At 39.6% G+C, this 25,663-nt stretch overlaps 2 protein-coding genes across 2 annotated transcripts; one reads left to right on the top strand and one right to left on the bottom strand.

Annotated features, from left to right (window-relative positions):
- Positions 1-8,102: 8,102 nt before the first annotated feature.
- On the bottom strand, positions 8,103-10,792 carry LOC128528447 (cystatin-like protein). The gene is made up of 4 exons (XM_053501289.1): positions 10,565-10,792; positions 9,093-9,206; positions 8,919-8,999; positions 8,103-8,838 (listed from the first exon to the last, which is right to left on the bottom strand). The coding sequence occupies exons 1-4, from the start codon at positions 10,790-10,792 to the stop codon at positions 8,767-8,769; spliced, it is 495 nt and encodes a 164-aa protein (XP_053357264.1). The 3' UTR covers positions 8,103-8,766.
- A 10,795-nt stretch (positions 10,793-21,587) lies between these two features.
- LOC128521259 (cystatin-like protein) lies at positions 21,588-24,044 on the top strand. Its single transcript, XM_053495540.1, has 4 exons — positions 21,588-21,779; positions 23,453-23,563; positions 23,732-23,812; positions 23,931-24,044. Exons 1-4 carry the CDS (start codon positions 21,588-21,590, stop codon positions 24,042-24,044), a joined length of 498 nt encoding a protein of 165 aa, XP_053351515.1.
- The last annotated feature ends 1,619 nt before the right edge of the window (positions 24,045-25,663 follow it).

The following is a 25,663-nucleotide window of genomic DNA, read 5'->3' as shown; positions in this document are numbered from 1 at the left end:
TTATGTACTTATAATACATTAAATATATACTTCAATTGTATTAATTACTGTCAGGTATGTAAGTTAGTACACACACAGCCATATACTTTAAGTGTACTAAGTATACTTTAAGTTGCTTCAATTTAGCACATAAAAGTACACTAAATACACTTAAAGTTATGCTTTACTACAACTTAATAAAAATAATAATAAAAATTAGTATGTTGAAAATAGCACACTTAAAGTATACTAAACATTAGTCCGCTGGAAGCATACTTAAATATGCTTGGATTTAATATACTTAAATTAAAATGAATTCACTTGTTACCTGTGGCTAATTAGCTGAAACCTCAAATGTTTTTGACAAAGTTAATTAAGTTTATTTTTTCTCACTTTGAAACCCACCAAGTACGGAATTGAACCTCAACCGTGGAGGTGCAAGGCGACAGTGCTAACCACTAAGCCACTGTGTCCCCCCTTTTGCTGTTTACTGCCTGCCATTGTCATATTTGTTTACTTATTATCCCATATTCCTGTCTCCTCTGTCTCTCTACATTTAAGTCCAGCCCTGCCTATAGAGCTTACTGTTCGGATATTTTCTCAAGTGAGTGGAGAGCCACATAGTTTAAAAGGGAAAAAAAAAGGAAGGAAAACACAAAAAACATAGAATGTCTCCCTCTATTGTCTGAAGTTTTTAAAGGTCCACATTTACTTTGTTTGTTTTTGTTTTGTTTTGTTTTTTTCCAAGAAACTCCACAGTGCACAGTGGACATGGGCAGTTTTTTTTTAAGCAGAAACTGTGAATAACTTAATTGTTGTTGTTGTTGATTTTAAGATTTTAAAGGGTTAAATTTCAAAAATGTTGTTTCATGAAAATTGGTCCATTAGTGTAAATATGGTACGTATTTTTGGATCTGAACTGAACAATTACCTATATGCTCTCTTTTGTATAACCTTTTGGAATTACACTACTAGTTCCCATTTGATATTACCAATAATGTATAAGAAGAAACACCATTTTCATTAGTTTAATATTACCCGAAAAATTTAGACAATAACAGGAATAGCCCCAAATAACAAAAATAGACAATGTCAGTAGCGGTGTTTCCACCATTTGCCACAATGCTTTTGCAACAGCTTGACAGCGACGTCTCATGCTCCTCACTAGCCTCATGATGTTGTTCTGAGGCAATGTGTTCCACTCTTCCACAAGTGCTACACACAGTTCTGCCAGGTCACGTGTGGGTGGGGTACGATCATCCAGTCTCTGCTTCAACTGGTTCAAATGGGGTTCAGGTCAGGGGACATACCATATGAGGCACTCCAAGTGGCCATACCATATAAGGCACTGTAACTTTCTGAAATCGAGCTGTGACATTTCTGCCACAATGTGGTGGAGCATTACATATACATTTACATTACTCATCTGAACAGTTGAGGGTTAAGGGCCTTGGTCAAGAGCCCAACAGTGGCAACTTGGTGGTTGTGGGGTTTGAACCTGCTCAAGAGCCCAAATGTGGCAACTTGGGGGTTGAACCTGGGATCTTCCAAACCATAGTCCAATGCCTTAACCACTGAGCTACCCCTGGCCCCGGCATTATCATCCATGAGCAGAAAGTTGTGGGTGTGCTGGCGGAATTAAGGGACGATGGTGCAATGACTGAGCCATGTACAATAACCAATAATACAATAATAATTTGTTTTGCGTTGACTGGTGATGCCTGCCCAGACTGTTGCACCTCCTCCACCTAAGCAAACTCTGGAGATCATGTTGACCTCAGCGTATCGCTCACCTTATCATTACTGTGCAAGGTGACCCGACACTCATCAGTGAACAGGACGGTAGACCACTGCTGCATTGTCACAGGTCACATGGTCTTGTGCCCACTGCAAACATTCACGGCAGTGTCTTGGTGTCAGTTAAGTCACCTGCAGTGGTCGTCTGGCATTCAAGCCAAAGCAGTGGAGTCGGTTTGTCTGGAAACCCTAGTACCCCTCACATCTTATAAACGGGCCTGCAGCTGTGTGGCAGTTGGATAACGATGTCTGACTGCGTAGGTCCTTAGGTACTGGTCATCATTGCGGTCTGTCACTCGTGGGGCTATACGATCAAATCAATCAATCTTTTTACATCCATGGACACTATGGACAATTACACGCACACCTTCCTTCATATCTGCACTACATGTTGTACGTTTACATCCTGGACCATTGCACAAAGACACTTTAATAACTTTGCACACCTACCTTCACAACTACACTACATGTTTACGTTTACATCCTGGACCAGTGCACAAAGACACTTTAATAACCTTTGCACAAAGACACTTTGTTCTATGCATATTTGCACACACAGTACAGTATATTTCAATTTGTACAGTATATTTCTCAGTACCGTATATTTCAATTTGTACAGTATATTTCTATTTTTATGTACATCATATTTCTATTTTTATTTTTAGTTCTATTTTTTCCTAGTTTAATTTAATTTTTCTATTTAATTTTCTATCGTATTTCTTTTATTTATATTTATTTCTTATTTGTAAACTTTAATTCTCTTTTAGGGTCAATGGCAGTCGTATAAGCATTTCACTACATTTCGTACTGTGTATGACTGTGTATGTGACAAATAAAATTTGAATTTGAATTTGGGTCTTTCATGAACTCTGCCAGTAGTTCTCTGTCTTCATGCAAGTCTGCTGATGACACTTTAAGACACACCAAGTTCACGAGCAGCATCTGGCTGCCTGCCACTGACCCGAAGGTGCGCCATGGCTGGGTGGCGCTGCTCGTCCGTTAAGTGACGTCGTGTGTTCATGGCTGTTTGAATGATGAACTTGGAATGACTTACTGACAATACCAGCTTTTTATACCCACAGAATGTTGAAATTGATGCCACATTGAAAAAGGTTGTCTTTTGGGATTGTTCAAGTTCAAGGTCAAGTTCAAGTAGGCTTTATTGTTACTTCAACCATGTACAGTTAGTACACAGTGAAACGAAACAACGTTTCTCCAGAACCAAGGTGCTACATGCAACATAAAATTCTAAAATTCTACATCTTAACATAAAATTACAACATAAATTAACAGAAACTAACTAATTAAGGAAGACTATCTACAGTTTTTTTTTTACAGACAACAGACAACATAAAGTGCATGTGCAAATGTGCAAACAAAAGCAACAAAGTGACAGTACGACAACATAACGTAATGATAAGGTGTTGAGGTGATGAGTTGAGGTAGGTACAAGAATTAAGAAGTTAAGAAGCTAGTGCAAAAAGTAGTCCAGTAATGAATATTCAGTCTCAATGTTTTGAGGTAGTTGAGTTGAGCTGAGTGATAATGTTTGTGTGTGCGCGTGTGTGTGTTTATTAGTCCAGTCCCTTTTTGTTGAGAAGGCAGATAGCTTGTGGAAAAAAACTGTTGCACAATCTGGATGTGTGTGCCCGAATGCTTCGTTACCTTTTTCCAGATGGCAGGAGTGTAAAGTGTGTGTGAGAGGGGTGTGTCCGATCAGCCACAATGCTGATGGCTTTGCGGATGCAGCGTGTGTAGATGTCTTCAATAGAGGGGAGAGAGACCCCGATGATCTTCTCCGCTGTCCTCACTATCCGCTGTAGGGTCTTGTGGTCCGATATGGCACAATTCCCAAACCAGACAGTGATGCAGCCGCTCAGGATGCTCTCGATAGTTCCTCTATAGAAGGTGGTCAGGATCGGTGGTGGAGGCTGGGCCTTCCTCAGTCTTCTCAGAAAGAAGAGACGCTGTTGGGCTTTTTTGTGTAGGGAGCTGGTGTTGAGGGACCAGCTGAGGTCCTTCTCTAGGTGTACACCCAGGAATTTAGTGCTTTCGACGAACTCCACAGAGGAGCCGTCGATGCTCAGCAGAAAAAGGTCGCCTTGTGTTTTCTTAAAGTCAACAACCATTTCCTTTGTCTTGTCAACATTCAGAGATAGGTTGTTGTCTTTACACCAGTCCGTTAGCCTCTGCACTTCCTCTCTGTACGCTGACTCATTGTTCTTGCTAATAAGACCCACCACAGTGAACTTAATGATGTTTTTTGAACTGTGCGTTGCTACACAGTTGTGAGTCAGCAGTGTGAGCAGCAGGGGACTGAGCAACACAGCCTTGTGGGGCCCCAATATAAGGCACACCTGTACACAATGAGACCATTACATGGAAAACACAAAATGAGGTGTGTCTATCACCCCAATACAATTGCCTCCCTATCCCAAAAATGTCTGAAGTGAAACAAACACCGTGTTCATGTATGAAATCCACTAAGTCTCTCACAATATCCCTAACTTATTGTAAGTTAACAAATAGTATGACCAGTGAGACTCAATCCCCACATTAGTTGAAGATTAAAAAATCACTTTGGTCGACGGTCGGCCCCTATCATCCAGCCCCATCACCCATCAGACCCAACCCATCACGCTCGCCATAGACCAGCACCAGGAACAGATTAAATTCCACCTCACGTCCATCTCATCACCGCCCATCATCCTCGGCTATCCCTGGCTGTTGCAGCAAAACCCGATTATTTCATGGACCCGGAACCGGATCCTACAGTGGGGGCCGACCTGCACCGGACTCTGCCTATAGGCCCCCGACGTCGACACCAACGCCATCCCTGTCACCTATCGGGACTTGGCTGAAGTTTTTTGCAAGAGACGAGCTACCCACCCCCCACCTCATCGCCCATATGATTTGGCGATAGAACTTCAGCCGGGTTCCGTCCCTCCCCGCGGTCATCTCTACTCGCTATCCACCTCTGAGACGCAGGCGATGGAAGAACACGTCACCAACGCCCCCTCGTCAGGGGACCATCCGGCCCTCCACCTTGCCTGCAGCCGCGGGGTTCTTCTTCGTCAAGAAGAAAGGGGGCGAACTTCGCCCATTTGTTGACTATCGGGGCTAAACAACATCACAATTAAGAACAGACATCCATTACCACTCACCAAACTCAGCCCTGGACGCCCTCTCTGGTGCCACCATGTTCACCAAGTTGGACCTCCGGAGCGCCTACAACTTGGTGCGCATCAGAGAGGGTGATGAGTGGAGAACTGCTTTCATCACACCCACCGGACATTATGAGAGCCTGGTCATACCATTCGGACTCTGCAATGCACCCTCGGCCTTCCAACAGTTCATAAATGACGTCCTCCGAGACATGCTGGGCCGATGAGGGTTCGTCTACCTGGATGACATCCTCATTTACTCCCACAACCTGGAAGAACACATCCAACATGTACGTGCTGTTTTAAAGAGATTGTTAGCTCACCAACTTTACTGCAAGCTGGAAAAATGTGCTTTTCACCAGCACACCACCACGTTTCTGGGTTTTGTCATCTCGCCCCAGGGTGTGGCCATGGACCCTTAGAAGCTAGAAGCTGTACGTCACTGGCCCCTACCCATGACACTCAAACAGCTTCAGCGGTTTCTCGGGTTTGCGAATTTCTATCGTCACTTTATCCGGGGCTACAGTACAGTTGCAGCACCATTAACCACATTGACCAGGCCCTCATCTCACCCATTTCAGCTCACCCCAGCTGCCATCTCAGCATTCAAGGAACTCTGCCACCGCTTTACCACCGCTCCTATTCTTCTTCATCCCGATGCCAACAAACCCTTTGTTGTGGAGATGGACGCGTTGGATGTGGGCGCTGGCGCAGTTCTCTCCCAGCGAGGTCCAGACCAGAAACTGCACCCTTGCAGTTTCTTCTCCCCAAAATTTGACCCCACTCAGCAGCGATACGGGGTAGGGGACCGCGAGCTGTTGGGCATAAAGTGGGCTTTGGAGGAATGGCGTCACTGGCTCCAGGGCGCCAGTGAGCCATTCATTGTCTGGACCGATCATCAGAACCTGATCACCATCAAAAACTTAAAACAGCTCAACCCACGACAGGCACGGTGGGCATTATTTTTTGAACAATATAATTTCCATCCTTCTTACATCGTCTCAAACAGGGGGCCTCGGTTCACCGCCCGGTTCTGGAAGGCCCTATTGCCGTCTGATCAATTCGACCTGTAGTCTGTCATCCAGTTACCACCCCCAGACTAATGGTCAGACGGAACGGACCAACCAACAACTAGAGCGCTACCTGACGTGTTTTGTTTCCCATCGCCAGCGCTCCTGGGCCCGCTACCTCAAATGGGCCGAACTGTCCCACAACCTCCACGTGTCCTCAGCCACCAACCTAAGCCCATCTGAGGTATGGTTTCCAACCTCCAATGTTCAACCATCAAGAACCGGAGGTTGACGTACCATCGGCCCAACAGTTGGTCCGTAGGTGTCGGCGGATGTGGAACCAAGCGAATCTCGCCATCCAAAGTGCCAACACCAGCTACGTCATCCAACATCGCCGCCGACACCCTCTGGGACGTTTGTACCACGTACAGTAGGTGACAAGGTATGGCTATCAACTAAAAACCTCCATCGCCTATGGCCCCAAAGAGCGATCTTGGGTTCCAGCGCGGTTCATCCTCATCCGGGACTACCGTCACAGGGTATCCTCCACCTCAGGACCGTCTGGAGCCAGTCCTGGACAGGGGGGTACTGTCATGCACACTCGGCACGCAACCGGCACTAGGACCCGAAAGTTAAGCGGTCGCGAACCAAGAAGTATAAAGGGAGTAAACAAACCATAGCACCTCGCTCAGTCATTGAGTTTAGCCGATGCTACGTCGGATTCATTCATCTAATCGTGAGTACTCACTTTATTGGCTTTATTTCCTGATCGAGTGTGTATTTATAGGACCCGGGTTAGATTGTGTCTTTCCCTTGCTCCCCATTTGTGAGAGTCCTTAGATCAAATAGCGTGATTATCCTGCCTACGCACAAAAGGGCTAACCGCTAAAGCTACGTCTTCTGGTCACCTCAGGTTAGTCCTTGACAAAAACAGGAATTACAAAAAAGGGTAAATTACTAACCTTACCTTATCGCTATTGCGAGCAGACACTTGTATTGCTCACTGTATTGTTTGAGACATTCTCAACATGCTGATTATGTAATTTTATTTTGAGTTATAGTCCAGTGTTAAATACTATGGATTTTCATTAATACACAGCTCTGAAACAGGAGTTGCTCACTACCTAACTCCTCATTTTTTGCAGCATCAAGCTGCAAGACTCAAGTTTTGCCTATGGACTCTAAATGGCTTATGTCTTTCTGCATTTTATGCCTTTTCTCTATTTATGATTTAAAGTTAATTAATGTACAGTAAAGTTTAAGTTCCTTACTAGAAGCGTACCATGCTCACCCCAACTCTAGCAGATAACTGCAGATCAGCAGATACTTGGTAAAGATAAAGAGAAAGATAATTCCATATATGGGCCAAAAGGTTTTATGTATTATAAGAAACTGTAAACAAGCTGATGGTGATGGTTGTGGTTGAGTTGCTAAACAGAACAGATTAAGCAAGTGCATGTTATACAAAAAGCACAAGTTAAATGCAACATGATGACCTGCACTAAAGTTATTGTACACAGTTTTAGGGCTTTTCTTAGTCTGTTTTTAAATACATCCCAGAAGGATTCCACAGTAATGAGAATGTAAGAGAATAATTAGAGAATTATAACAAGAGAAGCAAGTTTTTTTTTAAAAAGGAAAGAAAGAAAAAACACCAAGATATATGAGATTAAATGTGTATGTGTTGATGACAACTTTCTTAACACAGGCATGTAAAAAAATTTATTTTAGAGAAAAATATTTTTAAACAATCTCAGTAAAAGTGGGCACTAGTTTGTTTATGGCAAAGAATAATAAATACAAATGGAATAGAAAGCAAAAAGACTAAAGAGACAGGGATATGGGAACCTATATTCCATACATAGATTTAAACTTTTTCAAATCTTGATGTGTAATTAAAAATAAAAGTGAAAACAGCAGAACAAAAAAAAAAATACAAACAAATGCACCATTTCAGTGGGTGTAGTTGTAAATAAAAATAGACCACTCTGGGATGTCCCTTTGGTGATGTGAATTTTCCTAGCCAATCAGAATGCAGAAATCAGTTAAATAGGCACTTTTCACCCAATTATGCTTGGGGTATTATAAGGCATTTCCAACCCATATTCTGATGAACAGAACACAAGGAAAAGAGGAGGTTTTCAGAAGCTAGTTTTAATTCATGATGACATCATCACAGTTCATTGATATAAAAGTTAAACACACATTGGTAAGATATCTACACACAATAGAACTATTGCTACTAAATCTTAATACAAGCTACATTTAGCAGTATTAGCCAAACAAAATTAACAAACTAATACTTTAAATTAGTAAGTAACACTTACAGCTTCAAGATCCGCACCTGAGCTTTAAGATTTTTGCAAATATATCTGGAAATTCTCTCTCTCTCTTTCTCTCACTTTGTTAAAATATCCATAGTGCTACTTTTTTTTTTTTTTTTTTACATATTTTTCTTATTTGGCTTTTAAAAAAAATAAAAAAATAGCAAACAAACTATTTTGTTAATATCAAGACTATGATCGTAAGCATGAACAAGGAATATGAATCATAAGTGGTAGATACAGTGGGTCAGATTAAGATTAACATGACATACTGTATAGAATATACAGTATGTATGTATTGAGATTTGTTTAATTATGGTAAAGCATTAAGTCATAAAGGTATAAACATGATTTGCTTATGCCAGGTTAGGAACTGGTGAAGCATTGAACACAAATGCATGTGTGTGTGCCTGTGTGTATGTGTACTTAGAATTTGTCTTGTTGGGATTTGTGCAGCTTCACACACATCTGAGACATCCAAACTGTTTCTTGTTATCTATACAATGCATCATCATGCCCGTGAGAATAATTCCTACATTTGCTTCGAAATTTATCACGAATTTTCTGTCAAAAGAAAAAAAAAAGTTTATTCATATGGTGTTTATTCCCCGATGTGCTATATTTACCAAATATGTGCAACTTACATTGTTGACCTTTCTTAGCATTCCACAATCAACCAGTTCTTCATCATTGTTTGTCGTACACACAAGACAGTCAATCCAGGGCTGCGTTAAATAAAAATTTTATTCGTTTTTTTTTGTTAGAAAGAAAAGGCAAAACTTTAAATAAATTGAGGTTTATAAGAATGTGATACACACCGTTTTATCTTTTTGTTTATTACATTCATCTCGGTGCTCATATGCGTCCTTAGAAGCCTTTGTGCAGGTTGTGACCATCAGAAGGACATTTATGTTCAGGTTGCTCTTCCTTATCTGTAAACAGGGGTAAAAAACAAGACACAATTAAAATACTGTTTTTAAAATACTTTATTTTGAATATAAGTGAACTGGTCAGTCATGTAATATAAAGCCTGCAAGTGTGGATTAAATTCTCCTGTTTAATCTGTAAGGGGCAAAAGTGCCAGGAGACTTAGGGCATGAGGCAGGGTGCACCCTGGACAGAGTGCCAATCCATTGTAGGGCACACACACACACACACACACACACACACACACACACACACACACACACACACACACACACACACACACACACACACACAACATAAAAGCATATACCCCACTATTTAACTCAGACATGAACTTGAAATTATTGTAAGGCAACACAATTTTAAAATGTGAATACAGAGATGTACTCACTTCTGTTGTATACTGTAGCTAATCACTATGCACGTAATATATGTGTACATACAGTATATTATGTGCATTTGCTCTTGCAAATAAATTACATCAACACAGTGGTTTTCTTTTAGCCATGACATGTTGCTTTTTGTGGACTCTGCTGCAGTAAAGAAATCAAAATGGCAGACATCAATGCAATTCTGTTAGGTACTGTTTATCTCAAACTCTATAAGAAATGAAGAAAATTATCACTTGCTCTGTACAGCTATACAGTATTGCCATTGAGATCACACTGTTCAATAATAAATTGTTAAAAATTCCAGAACATCATTTGTGGAGATAAAATTAAAAACTTTGCCATATGTCCCCTTCAAATATGGAAATGGGCGGGGTTACAGAATTATACTGCAGCCAGCCACTAGAGGTTCTCAGGGACATTTTGACTTCACATTTATGTTCACATTACAAGCCACATTTTAATTTTTGGTCAGATCAGATCTGCGTGTCATGCCGTTCACATTCATAAAAGTCGATATGTCTTTGCTTGTGCCATCTTGGTTACTGTATCTTTGTTAATGTAACACTCTTTTGGTGGCCACTCATTCATTTCAAACAAGGGGTGAGATTTTTAGAAAAAATCTCCCTGGAATTTTGGTCTGGAGGATGACAAGCAGTTAGTTGGAGGCACTGTTGAGATCTGTAAGAAAGAAGGGAGCCAGAAACCTAGATTTGGCTGTTTTAGCAGCTATTGCTAGCACTACTATGAAATCCCAGTTGACAGTGATATGATGACTCACCATAATGAGTAAGGCAAAATTTATAAATTTTTTTTGTTTGTGAATGCAACACACTTCCGTACGACATGGCCCAGGTCTTTGGTATAAATATATTATGCATATACGTATGAATAGCTGACAATATCATATTCAAAATATGTGCAGAAGTAAAAAAATTTTTTTTTTATTTTCTTAAAATGCTAACAGAACTTACCTTTGGAGTGTTTATGAGTGAATGAAAAGCAACATGATGACCCTTTCCAAAGATAATGTTTGCCTTCTTCAGCGCTTTGTCAACATGTGTTTTATATATATCAGGCAAGTATTTGTAGTTAGTGAATGTCTGGGCAGAAACCAGCAGAGTCAGGACTGCCAGCAGCAATATCCTCAGTGCACCATCCATGTTGTGGAGGACGACTGAGCTGAGGGTGTCTCGGGTCATGTCTATTCACTGAACTTCAGGCAGGGGGGAAGCACACACGTGCGGGCACACACGCACACACACACACACACACACACACACACACACACACACACACACACACACACACACACACACACACACTCATGCACACACACACACACACACACACTGGACACTCCCACTTTGATAGGCGATTTGTCTAGATTGTAAAAGTTTCATACATATACACTCAAAGCACAGTTTAAAAAACAAAGGAGTAAAAGTGTTTTAAAGCTGAGAATAATCAGGAGAAACCAGAGGCATTAACAAAAACTGATGAAACTCCCACACTCACTCACTATACCACTTTATCTTGTATTCAGGGTCATGGGGAGCCTGGAGCCTATCCCAAGAGACTTAGTGGGGTACACCCTGGACAGGGTGCCAATTCAATTTTAGGGCACACACACTCATCACACATCACGGACAATTTTGGGAACGCCAATTAGCCTAATCTGCATGTCTTTGGGAGAACACCAGAGTGGAAACCCACCAAGCATGTGGAAAACATGCAAACTCCATGCACACAGAGGTGGGAATCGATTCTGGCCTGTAATCAAACCCGGGCCTTCATGACAAGGTTAATTACCAGTGATGAAACTTGGGTGTATGGGTACGACACTAAGATGAAGCAACAGTCTTCAAAGTTCATCATGAAGTGCATGCTTTTTGCTTCTTTCAGCATTCGCAGTATTGTGCAATAATTGTGCAAACAGTTAAAAATGCTGCATCTGTGGCTCATTATTCTAGAAACTTTTTAATGCAAAATTGTACTTACCTCTGGAATAGCTTTTCTTACTACACAACTACTTATTCCCTTTACTTAATTTTAGATTTCTTTCATTATTTTTGTTATCTACAGTATAAAGTGCTTATCATAACACACAATCGGAACATCATTCAGCAAGACTCAGGTTTGTGCCTATTGTGTCTAAGTCTTTTACAAGCTGGTCAATGTACTGTATGTAGTATTCTCTATGCCACAATGCAAAAATGTATAAGAGATTGTGTTTAAAATTTCTGCCACATATTTTCAAGCTAAAATGAATGTAAGGCTGCTGAATGTGTCTACATGCCTATATTGCATGACTGGTTTCTTAAGACAGAGCATTATGTCTAAATGTTAAACAGAGTAAAAACTTATGTGCCATACACTAGCAATACATCACTTATATTTTTAGCATTGGTGCTATCCTTTTGTAAACCTGCTCATAAATATCATACACCTAGGGGCAACATACCTTGTCCATTATATAGCAGAGTTTACTTGGCCAGACATTTGCAAATCAACCATGGATGTTGTTGTGCATCAACATCGGTTTGTTGATGGACAGAAACATTAACCAGGCAAATTAATCTTGGACACCAGCAATGGTTGTGGCTTGTGGGTTATGTGGTAAAAAACGCCACAAAGGAGTATCTTACTCAGTTTTTTTGGATTTCTTCCCCAGGAAGACATTCTTTTAGGTTTAAACAGAAATGAGGAGACAGGAGGCAGGTTTAAGACCAATCAGAAAAGGGAGTTGCTTTGAACATTTTATTTCCTCTATGTCTCACTAATATTATACAAATTTATACTGTTTATCTTGCTTTTTATTTATGATATAAAGTGAAGTACTGTAGTTTCTGTTCCTTAGAAAACACATGCCATGCCTAACACTAGCAGTTAACTACAAGTCAGCAGATGCTTGCCGAGGATCAATAATATTTCCTTATATGGTGCAAAACTTAAAAATAATTGTTATAAAAAGAGGAGACTTAGAGGAAGCATGGGGCTGCTCTCTATTCCTCTTCCTCTTTCTTTTATTTCTTTCCTGGCAATGTATACAACTAAAGCTTAATTTAACTTCATTCTTTCTTTAAAAATCAGTTTGTTCTCCTTTGGATAATCTTCACCACAGGGATTTTTGGTCCTTTAATAAACATATGTGAATAGGTGTATGTGCAGAAATTTAAACCAAGTTTAAAACAATCTTAGGAATAATGAAAACAAATATTTACTTGAGAGGGTAGTTCAAAAGGAGCTGTCCGAATGTAAAAAAAAAAAAAAAAAGGCTTCAACTGAAAAATTCCAGTAAGGGAAGGAAAAGGTTATTATTAAGGTTGACTCAATCTTGATTAGTGAGATTCTAGACTCTTGACTCTTGGAGTTGAGAATTTAAAGGGTATGCTTCTACCCATCCTAAGAGTGAGGATGGAAAGGAGGACCCCAAGTTGAGGAGACCTTGGGATGAAGAAGGATCTCATCACAATCCTCCCTATTCTAGATGGGACTAGAATCTTTCTGGTACCTTAGGACAAGTAAATCTGGCCTCCCATAGAGACCACACTTATGCTGGAAGATGTGGGAGGTGTGGTTAAACCGCCGCGTGGAGGAAGGAAGTGAGAGTCTGATGGCTCAGGGGATAATTATTTGGGTGATGGTTAAAGGATCAATGAAGTAAGGGTAAGAGTTTGCGGAACAGGGTCCTTATGGGAATGTGCCTGGCAGTAAGCATGACTCTCTGGCCTACCTTGGAGACCTAGAGTGTCATCAGCCATGTCAGAGCCATCCCAAGCAGTCATACATCTTAAAGTGACCTCGAGGGCTTGAGTCTTTCTCTCCATTTGGCCATTGGATTGGGTCTGGTAACCAGAAGTTAGGTTAGGAGCCTACAAAATGCCTTCCAAAATTTGTAGGTGAATTGTGTTCATTGGTTTGATGTCACATGGAGGCTATGGAGCAGCCTTGGGAAAATAGTCACTATGGTCATGATGGGTCCCTATCAGTTTTCATGCTTGCACCTTGTGCACACATTACATGCTGGCACAAAACTTAAAACATCCTCACTTAGTATGGACCACTAGAAACAATATTGATTGAAGAATAGAGTCCATGTGATAGGAGAGTGAGGAGCTATGGTCCAATCCCAGAAACTAGGGGCATAAGGCAAGAGAACCAAAATGGTGGTTTGGGGGAACATTACTAGGTCCAGACTTGTCGAACAAAACCCACTTGACTTTGGTCTAAATGCTACCCATTGTGATCAAGCAATGGGAAGGGAGGATAGACTTGCATGATGTGGAGTCGTGGATGGAAGAAAATTGTTGGGATCTTGTTTGGAGTTCATTGACCTTGGTTGGTAGAAGAGGGTGAAGTTGAACCTGGAGAAAATGTGTGACCACCAGGCCTGTTGGGCATTAAGCCTCTTAGCAGTTTGTAGATACCTAAGATTCTTGTGGTCGGTTTAGATCAGAAACAGAACCTAAGACCCCTTCAGCCAGTGCCTCCATTCCAATTTGATGACTATGAGCTCTCAATCACCAATGTCATAGTTCTTCTTTGTATGGTTTAGACAGTGAAAAAAGGAGCAGAGGTGCAGCTTAATGTCTAGCAGTGATATCTGGGAGAGAATGCCTCTTATACCAGTATTGGCGGTGTTGACCTCCACGACAAAATGTCAATGTGTCGATGTGGATCTTCTCTTAAGGGTTGAGAAGGCTCTCTTAGACAAATGGGGGAATTCGGATCTGTTAAAGGGGCAGCGATGGAGCTGTAGCCCTTAAGTTTTAGTAGGAGTTGGCGAAGCTGAGGTACCTCTGAAGCTGAGGTCTTGAGGTCCATGTTGGCTGATTGAAGGCTGTGTGAAATTCGCAATTTCCGCCATGAAAAATAAGTTATTTTCTAGGAGAATTTGCAGTGTTTAAGGACGTCATTGATGAGAGCCTTGAAGACAGTCAGTGCTTTAGTCAGCCCAAATTGGACCACAAGATACTAGTGTCCAGTTGGTGTGTTGAAAGCAGTTCTAGGCGTTGCGTAGGTCCAACTTCGTAAATATCCTGGCTACCTAGAAAAGCTTGGATGCCATGGCCATTAGTGGAAGAGGTTCACAGTCGAGGAGATCAATCTTTTTAACCCAAGAGAACAGGTAGATAATGCAGTCATTTGCGCAAAGGGTTCGAAAGAGAATTAGCATAAGATATGCTAAAGACCTGTTTTACCTAATAGTATTCTGTGATATGTGGAGGAGATCAGGAGATTTACTTATAACGACGGGTTGAGATGTGGAGTGACAGATGGGGCTTTACCTTGTGATAATGTTCCTAGCCTAGTTAATTTGGGGATTGTGAAGGAATAACCAGTGAAGACCAAGGACAATGGCTGAGTGGGACCTTTTCATGATGAAGTCTCCTCAGAGTGATTGCTTGAGCCTCTCGGATCTAATGCAGGAGTTTGATGAGTAATAGATGAGAGGGAGCTAAAGGGCTTGGACTTAGACAAGGCTCCACAGGCAGAAAAGAGCTTTGGCTCGACAGCCAAAGCTTCTAAGAGCGCAGGGTCAGCCATGATACAGCGCCCCTGGAGCAAATAGGGTTAAGGGCCTTGCTCAAGGGCCCAACAGTGGCAACTGTGGAGCTGGGGATCGAACCGCCGATCTTCCGGTCGGTAACGCAGTGCCTTAGCCCTCTGAGCCTCCACTGCCCAGGTGAGCCTGTTATTTATGAAAGAGATATACGAGAAGCAGGTGCCGTTGGTCTGGGAGCCTTTCTGGAGTCTTGCCCTCTAGTGATCCCAGCCGTAATAGGGGGCCCCTCCTTTTACTGGGCAGAAGAAATAGAAACAGATAGAAACAGGTTCCTTCTACCCAGCCATGTTGCCCGTTTCTGTGACAAAATGTAGGTTTCGTCCAGGTTCCCTGGTTCCTCCTTCTCGCTTTATAGTGGAGGAGGGGACGCGTGAGTCCTTCGGGGCGAAGACTTAGATCCTCCCAACTTGCCAGATCCATGAATTTGTAGAGCAAGTTGGGTAGGTTTCAGAAAACTAGCTTGTCCTTAACTACTTCTGACAACCCTTTGAAAAACATGTCAGACAAGGCTCAGTCATTAAAATCTCTCGAAAATGCCAGTGTCTGGAGCTCTGTGGTATAGTCCTAAGCTAAGCCAGAATCTTGCCAAAACTTTAGAAGTTTGCTTCCCACCTATTTATCATGACAAGAGTAATTAAACACCTTCCTCATCTACCTGGAAAAATCCCCAGAGTTAGAGCAGCAAAGGTCATGAACCTCGCAGGGTTCTCCACTCCCAATCCCTCCCAGTGAGGAGTGTTATGACATACACCACTAAACTACTAAACTGAGGAGAAGGTGTAAACCTGTAGTTAAAAAATTAAGTAACATTGGAAGAGAAAGGAGTGGCATGTGCCAGGGTCCCCCCATAAGTAGGTGTGATGGGAAGGCGTGACTCCCAGACCACGTGTAACCACACCAGCCCAGGACCTCACCATTCAAGAGGTTTCAACTCCAAGATCGTCTAAGACCAGCCACTCAGACAGCTGCTGAAACAATTGGTTTGCATAACCAAACAATTTCTGCACAAACTGTCAGAAACCGTCTCAGGGAAGCTCAACTGCATGCTCGTCGTCCTCATCGGGGTCTTGACCTGACTCCAGCTCGTCGCCGTAACAGACTTGAGTGGGCAAATGCTCACATTCGATGGCGTCTGGCACGTTGGAGAGGTGTTCTCTTCACGGATGAATCTCGGTTTACATTGTTCAGGGCAGATGGCAGACAGCGTGTGTGGCGTCGTGTGGGTGAGCGCTTTGCTGATGTCAATGTTGTGGATCGAGTGGCCCATGGTGGTGGTGGGCTTATGGTATGGGCAGGCATCTGTTATGGACGAAGAACACAGGTACATTTTATTGATGGCATTTTGAATGCAGTCAGTCAGTGCTTACCGCACAGAGATACCGTGATGAGATCCTGAGGCCCATTGTTGTGCCATACATCCATGAACATCACCTCAAGATAATGCACGGCCCCATGTTGCAAGGATCTGTACACAGTTCTTGGAAGCTGAAAATGTCCCAGTTCTTGCATGGCCAGCATACTCACCGGACATGTCACCCGTTGAGCATGTTTGGGATGTGCTTGACCGGGGTATACGACAGCGTGTACCAGTTCCCACTAATATCCAACAACTTCGCACAGCCATTGAAGAGGAGTGGACCAACATTCCACAGGCCACAATTGACAATCTGATAAACTCTATGCGAAGAAGATGTGTTGCACTGCATGAGGCAAATGGTGGTCACACCTGACCGGTTCCCAATGAAGCAAAAAACTGCACATTCCAGGGTGGCCTTTTATTGTGGGCAGTATAAGGTACACCTGTGCACTACTCTTGATGTCAGATCAGCATCTTGATGGATTATCTCAGCAAAGCAGAAGTGCTCACTATCACACATTAAGACTGATTTGTGAACAATGTTTGAGAAAAATGGTAATAGTGTGTATCTGAAATGAATTTTAGATCTTTAAGTCCATCTCATGAAAAATCGGAGCAGAAACAAAGGTGTTTCGTTTATATTTTTGTTGAGTGTAGTTAGAGTACTTTTCCATTGCAGAAAATGAAAACTCCTTTGTGATTCCTCATGCATGCTGTTTTAGTCAAGACCTTTATAATTATTCTACCATCATCATTCAGGAAAGTTTGGCCCATAATCTGTTAACTACCAATAACCCTATCTTACCTACTTGGTTTCGCGCGGTGGACGTGAGTACAGTTCATCATGATTCACTGCAAGTTTTGGTGCCGTGATTGGGTTTTCATCTTTCCGCGCGTCGGTCCTTGCATAGTCAAACCGCATAGGTGAGATAGGGGTATAACAGCAGGAATAACAGAGGGGGGCAGGTATTTAGGGGCGGGGCTTGTAGGACGACTTTCACACACATACTAAGGGATTGGGAATGACTGCTGTCTGTCTGAAGGATTACATAAATTGTTTAAATAACGGATTACATTTTTGTTTTGAGTACTTAAATGGCGGATCTATCGGAAAAAATAATCCAAGTACTCTGATGTGTTACAAAATAAGTAGGTAAAAAGTATTTATAATAAGTTTGCAGATGAGGTATGGAAGTTTCTATTTAAAAAATATCATTGATATATGTTATTGTATTACTGATATTAATATTGAGAGCCAAATTTTGATTATATAAAGTTTTTTCCTATATACCATATGTTACACTCTCTGCAGATGGAAAGCCCACAAAGTTTTAACAAAACAAAGTCCTCAGTCAAAATGGAGCCCTAAGTCGTGTATTCCTCAACCAAATCTTTGATACACCGGCTTTAACCTTGGTTAAGAGCCAGATTCTTTACTGGATATGAAGGCAAACATGGGTTTTATTTACTCAAATCAAAGTCTAAAAGATTTACTGTGTGTTCTGTGCTAGACAACATTCCACTTGGAAATGAACCCTTTTAAAATAAAGGCTGTAAGCTTTGATTCATGATTCACTATGTGGTTTCTGTAAGATATACCAGTCACATGTCCACATTTCCACACAATACAAAGAAATAGAGTACGTGTTTACTTCCACTGACATAAGTTGGACAATAACCTTTCTTTGAAATAATTTTTTTTCCCATGTTGGTACCATGGTTGTACTATAAAGGGTACCGCCATACTATGGTGAGTACTGTGGCACTTAAATTGCTATTGTGGAATCCAAAATACCATTGTACTGTACCATTGTAGGTAATTTTTACCACAGTAGCTTTCATAGTTAAAAATGTATGGTATCTATGTACATACTGTACTATATTAGGTAGATTACCACATACTACTGGAATTGTTTAGTACAGGCAATATCGTACTAGATACGTTCTAAACTTTGATAGCTACTGTGGTACCCAAAAAAGTACAATGGAATTCACCATTATTATTTTATTAACCTTGTGTATTTACTGTAATCTTTGAAGTTAACTGCAGTGGTTACTATAGTAGGGTAATGTAGGAACCATGGCACTTACACTGTAAAAAAAGGTGCCTCAACGTAAAAAGTTTAATAACAAGTTGCACAGCCTTTTTAAGTTTACTCAACTTTTAGAAAAAATTGCTGGCCAAACTAAAATTTTCACGTTGTTGTTTAGTTGACTTAAGTTGACTTGTAATTCAAATATTCAAGTCAGCCCAAGTAGTATTGGTTATGGGCTCAATTGATTATATTTCTCTAGGGTTGACTTATCTACTCAAAAAGTAAGTTCTCCTTCACTTTAGCCCATTGATGTAGTTGGCTCAAGTTATTTTTCTTGTAAAAAAAACAAAAAAACAAAACAAGCTGGCCTAACAATAAAAACACACAAACATTAATTAAAAACAACTTTATTCTTCCATAACTAGTCAAAGGTAAAACAGTAATTTGCATAAAACAGAATAATACAGGTTTTTTCTTGATTAAAGGTTAGTAAAATACCTGGATAACTTACCTGGAGGCTTATCAGTCTCTTACTGATTATTATGATATTGTAACCACTCATAAAAATTTGCAAAGATTTTTTTCCAATGTGTCAGACACAAAAAAGACCAGCTGAAAAAAGAGTGCATGTCTCTCCAAGTCCAATAAAAATTGTTTGGATGCCTTCATAGGTGTACATCCAGTCCTTTGGGAAGTCGATGTTTGGAGCACAGACCTGACCAAACATCACTCCTAAGTCCCCCAGGCCCTCAAGGTCTACAATCCCCTTAAACACTGCAGCAACTCAGCAACTCTTATAACAGAGAGTATAAAAGACTGTATTTACGCAATTAGGTTTTCATACAAATAAGTAAATTGATTTATAAAATCACTAATTTCATCTCAGGCAAAGTAAATTGCTGTTTATTCAGCCTGTGTCTACAAAGTTTTTAAGTACACAAATGTTACCGGTTGTCTCAACAAATCCCAATGTAAGAAGTTGGACCAACAATACAATATTAATTCATTTAACATTAATCTAGCTGGAGTTTTTACAGTGTAGAAAGATACTCCCACCACACCAAGTTTTGAGAAGTGTGTATATATATATATATATGTACCATAGTAATGGCACAGGTACCATTGGACCACTTATAGCATATTAAATGTTCTTATGATTGTGACAGCAGAAAAGGGAATAGCAGAATAGCAGGAAAAGAAGAATAAATAAGTTCAGAATAAATACATAAATAAACTCTACAATTAAATACCCATTTGCAGACAAATTTCCATTGTTGCACAATTCTCGTATGAGCAAGGTGGACTGCACAATCTGACAGAAGCAGAAAAAAACAAACCACACACTTCAGATGAAGCAGTCTGCCAATGAAGGAAATTTTTAGTCCTGTCTGAATGACCAGCAAGGGTTGGGAAATGTTCTTCATAATGGTTGATAGTTTAGTTCTCATTCTTCTATTACATCTCTACAGTACCTGTTGTCTGTTGAAAGGCAGCTCCGGCAGAACACTCTAAGGAAATATCAGATTCCTGAGACAAAAAAAAGGTCCACAGGAGTGTCCCCTGCACACCAAAAGACCTGAATCTCTCCAAAAGATAGTCTGCTCTGGCATTAGCATTACTCATTAACATCTACACTATTGTTTGGAGGTTATAGGGTGACTCTTATAATGCTCTCTGTATGGCATCTCTCCCCTGTCACTCAGAACAACACTAGCCAATTGTAGGCATCTTTAGCCAATTGTGGGTTTTCTCTGAGTGTGTTAAGCTGTCCTATGTGTAAGCAATTGCAAGTGAGGGAGAAGAGGAGGGAAAGGAATAACGAAAAACAAGGATGTAACTTGTTGTAGGGTTTTCTGATATTGTGCAAAGTTTCTCATGCCTCTATATCCAAAAAAGAGCCCCCTCATTGTGCCTCCCTTATTCTTTTTCCTATAGCCTGTGTCCAGACAAATATACATATCATAAGTATATTATTTGTCTGTGAGAAAAAAGGCTAATGTGTTTCCTATTGTCTGTCTGTCTTTATGGCATGTTTATGTTTATGATATGATAGTGACTTTTGTTCTTTTCATGTACAGGACATACTGTACATGACCCAGGGTATCTGGCTAAAAGCTTAAATTCTGCTGATAATGAACAGAGAACTTCAGACACATCAAGCATGCTTGTGTCTTTGCACTTTCCCGGTTTGGGGCCAGTCAGTAGGCATATCAAAGAGCAATAGCTCATTCTGTAATTTCTTTTAATTAATTTGACATGGTCTAAATGCAAAATTATGTTTAACATACTATACAGTAGAAATAATCGGTAGTTGAGGTACATATAAAATGGTAAGCCCAAGCCTGGTCCAGTGTATCCTGTTCCCGTAGTGGGTTAAATTAGCATGTGAAGAGATTCTAACTGCTACTAGTTGGTGCAGCTATGGAAATTACAACTGTGGCTGCCATCATCAATCTCAACATTGTCTATAGGGACCTGCCACACTTAAGAGTGACTCAGGTGACATATAGGATGACTTGTGTGCATGTGTTACATACTGTATAGGATGACTTGTGTGTGTGTGTGTGTATGACTTGCATTCTTAATCAGCTGTGTTTCTTTTGTGTTAAGGGGCTCTAGAAAGACAGAACACTGTCATATGTGCTAGAATGGCAGTGATGGTCTGAAAGTCTTACTCCATGGTCAGGGCAAATTGGACCCAGTATTCAAATATGGCACTACTCTTTAATTGCTTGTGCATAGACCAGGCTAGCAGTGGATCAGTCATCCTCCTGTTAATCAGTTTTCACACAGAGAGAACCATTTCAGTGAATTTGAGTGATCTGACCAGTGCTAATAAGATACAGTAAATGATCTAATGGCAGTGTGCAGTAGATGCAATGCAATATCATAAATATTTTACTCTGCATCTACATCTAAGTATTGTGTTTCATCTGGTAAAAATAACAAGATTTTGTGTCTGTGTGTGTGTGTCCTAAAGGGCTATAGTTGATTAAACATAATCTGCGACACACAGCTCAGTGTTTCTGCATATTATGGATGTTGTTGCGCTGAAGTTGTTGCTGCTGGCAGCCCTGACTCTGCTGGTTTCTGCTCAGACACCCACTGACTACAGAGACCTGTCTAAAACATTACAAAAACACGTTGACAAAGCACTGGAAGAAGGGAACCGTAAATTTGGAAGGAATCATCATGTTGATTTTCATTCCATCGTAAAAACTCCAGTGGTAAGTTCTGTCAGTATTTTGGAGAGTTGCTTCACTTCTGTAACTAACACTTTAAATAGAGTATGGGTATTGGTAGAATTCCTGGGTCTTTATTTCATTTCAAATAGTCTTTGCATAAGTAGCATGCTGTTATACTTCTGTCCAATTACAAATACAAAAAAGATATTTTTTGTGGTTAATACAAATATACTTTATTATATCATACAGTACACACAACCTTCTATACTACAGTTTCGCAAATGTATTACCAGTACACTTAAGGTGTTTAGGATAATTGACAAATGCTTAATTCATTTTCTACACTATAACATGTTTTTGAAACAAACACATAACATCAGTAATTATGAGGGAAATTTTATTCATGAGTTCAACAGATTTAATTTGCACAAAAAAAAGCACTACTATACTGTAGTTTATTTGTGTTCAACAAAACGCCAGGTTGTCTCACAAACACACAAACTAAAATTTTAACTGTTGTCTGAACGCAGACGGACATTAGTATTAGAATATACAGGTACAGTATTAGTTTAAACCTGGTGTGTTGATTCTAGCTGTTACACAGAGACTAAAAAGCAGAGAGCTACGGAGCCGTTATACCAGAAAGATTTAGCAATAACACATTAGACAATACATTCTATAGCTTAAAGTATGTACTTAATTACAAATTAACAAAAACCATAAAATTAACCTCATGCCAATAAAAATAAAATAATAACTATACAAAGTAACGAACGCAATGATGCAGCTTTCAGCTGTAAATTCAAACTAGAACGGAGGACTAGGGAGCCAATCAGAAAACAGACAGTCTAAATGTGCCCGCCTCCAGTTTGTGATTGGCTGGTGTTGCACTGATTCTAGTCTCTGGTTGGCTGGAATAGTTGCAGGGTTATAACACAGCTGCAGTTTGTGCATTTGTAGCTTTATGATAGTGACCGCATAGAAGAGTGAGAGAGTGCAAACATAAATGATCTTGAACGTGCAAAAGAAAGTTTCGGCGTGAAAAAACAATTTTGAGAGCGCGTGTGCGAGAGAGAGATTCAGCGTGCAAAAACGAGTCTAAAAGCGCGCACGCACGAAAGAGTAGTGCACTAAATATAAGCATTAATAAGTACATATGAATAAGTGCATTTAATTTTAACTGAAAAAAAATAATAATACTGAGAATACCGTATATTAAAAATTTTATTCTAATGTATACTTTTTGTACGTTTGTACTGTACAATGAATATTTCAAGCATACTTTTTAAAATATACCAAAAATAAATTGGAAAACAACATTTAAATACAGTAAGTGTGCTTTGGAAATTAGACCAACCATTCACTTAAAGTATATTTTCCTATAATATATTTTTGAAAAGTGTACTATAATACAATTATTTTTAAGTATGTTTATAGTATGTTTAAAGTTTAATTCCAAAATTTGGTAAAAGCATGCTGTTAGTATACTTTTTATATATTAACTGATGGTACAACTTTTTGTCAGTACTGTATATTTGCAACGTACTATTGAAGATTTCAATATATTTGTAATACACTAAAGTGATATTTTTTTTCACTGGGGTGTTAAATAAGGGGGGAACATGTAGGTATCACATAACTGGCCATTTTATGCTCAACAATTAACATTTAAAGCTATGTGCACTAATGTGTCAACTCAATACCCTTTTTCACAGACTAGGCAGAGCAGCCTGAATGTAAATGTCCTTTTAAAAGTCACAACATGTAAGAAGGCTCATCATTCATTTAAGAACCGACCTGAATGTAATACACAAAAAAAGAACACGGTGTGTATGACATCTTTATTGCTCTAATTCTTAACTTCTATTTGAAATTAACGAAGGAAACTCTTTTCAATATCAAAATGTGTATTAAGCAGAGAAACATTACAATCATGGATATTTTTTTGCACCACAAAAACTTTGCTAAACACATCTTTCATTTGTTTTACACAGCCCTTGATTGACTGTCTTGTCTGTAAGATGAAAAGTGGTAAAGAACTGGTTCACTGTGCCGAGAAAATAGAAGTCATTAAAGTGAGTATACACACCATATGGGGCTAAATAAACAACAAAGGCAAACTAAACACATGCTCTGTACTTGGTGATGAAGTTACTTCAGACAATTTAAAATGAATCACTTTGCTTTTTTTAGGGAAAGCACAAAGAAATTCGAAATACCTGTCAGAGTTATTACATTGGAGTATCAATCATGATGTCATCACCAATGCAAAATATAAATAAGCTTGGATGTCGTGCATGTATTTGAATCTGTACAACTGAAAACTGAGGCTGGAAAGATTTTTTTATATATACATATAGATGTACACCCACCCACAAAAGTGAGTACATCCATCTAATTTCAACAAACATTTTAGTATATCTTCTTAGACAACAATACTATAGAATTTAAATTTTGACATATTTTAGAGTAGTCAATGTGAAGCTTGTATAACAGCACAGATTTAATGTCCCCCGAAAATAAAATGATAATGTCCCTTGAGAACATATAATAAAGTGGTTGCTGAAATGTGAGGGTGTACTCACTTTTGTGAGATACTGTAAGTACATACAATAATCAGGGTCAATAAACGACAAAAAAAAATTGTTTACCATCTTTTTTTTTTTTAACTGTCACATATACTTGTTTTGGTAGACGTGAACATTAATACCGTATGCTTAAACAGAAGATTTGAGTTCAGTTACTTACTGTTGAAATAGAAAATGTAAATTTCGGTCGCATTTCGGAATTTGATTCTCACATTTGTACTCAATATGTGTGTTATCACAGTCTTTTATTGTATTTTATCCAGGTAAAACCATTCACATTGTAAAGTAAACCAAAATGTGTATTTTCTGCTTGAATTTTAATGAACTTCACGTGAAGTTCTAGCATTTTATAGTCTGTTAACACTCATAATGAAAAAGAAAAAATTGTGTGGGGCAGGAGCATGGATGTCTCAAAAGCCAGAATTTGTTTATTAATTAAATTCATAGTTTCCAGAGCCACCTGACCTCCAATGTTGTATGCTTAGTACACTTGCTAGTATAAAAGTACAATATTTGCCCTAAATCACCTTTTAGAGGAAGGCAGTTGTGTGCCTGATTTAATAAATAAAAAGTATAATTGCTATTGTCCAAGTATGTGGTATATTAGCTCATCAGTAGCATCACAACCACTTTTTTTTCTGAGTGTCAACAACTACTTACAATTACTATTGTGTTTTGTAATTTGTACCATATTGTATTTGTGGCTTAACATTAACCATGTCACTGTAAAATACAGTGGAACCTTGGATTACGAGCATAATTCGTTCCAGAAGTGGGTTCGTATTCCAAAACGTATTCCGTAAATCAAAGAAAATTTTCCCATAAGAAATAATGGAAACTTAAATTATTTATTTCACAAAAAAATAAATACATAAAAATAATTAATACAAAATATAAAGTAAAAACAAAAATTAACCTGCATTTTACCTTTAAGAAAAAGTCAAAATAAATCCCGACAGATAAGTGTTTCCATTTATGCACGCAGACGCTGTGTGTGTATGTGTGTGAAGTAAGTGGAGGAATCAGCCTCCCCCTTCTCATCTTACACAGTAAACCTTTCTCCTCTCTTATTTGAATTTCACACAAACACACACGCACACACATTAACAGAAAGACTGTTTTGTCTTAGAACGTGTGCACACGCTTATGAACACAAAATTAAATGTTTTTTACACGCACACACATGGTCACAGTGTTTTAGTAAACAGTACATGCGTGCATGGATGTTGATTATACCAGTGAGAGACACTCAGGTCATTATACTAGGAACCAGCAGGGGAGACGATTACCCATAATTCTGCAGCACAAGAGTGAGAAAACCATTGGCTCAGTAATCAC

This window comes from Clarias gariepinus, chromosome 1 (assembly GCF_024256425.1).
Source record: "Clarias gariepinus isolate MV-2021 ecotype Netherlands chromosome 1, CGAR_prim_01v2, whole genome shotgun sequence".
Taxonomy (NCBI): Eukaryota; Metazoa; Chordata; class Actinopteri; order Siluriformes; family Clariidae; genus Clarias; species Clarias gariepinus.
Note: the sequence above shows the minus strand (reverse complement) of the source record. Positions and strands in the feature narration are given on the sequence as shown.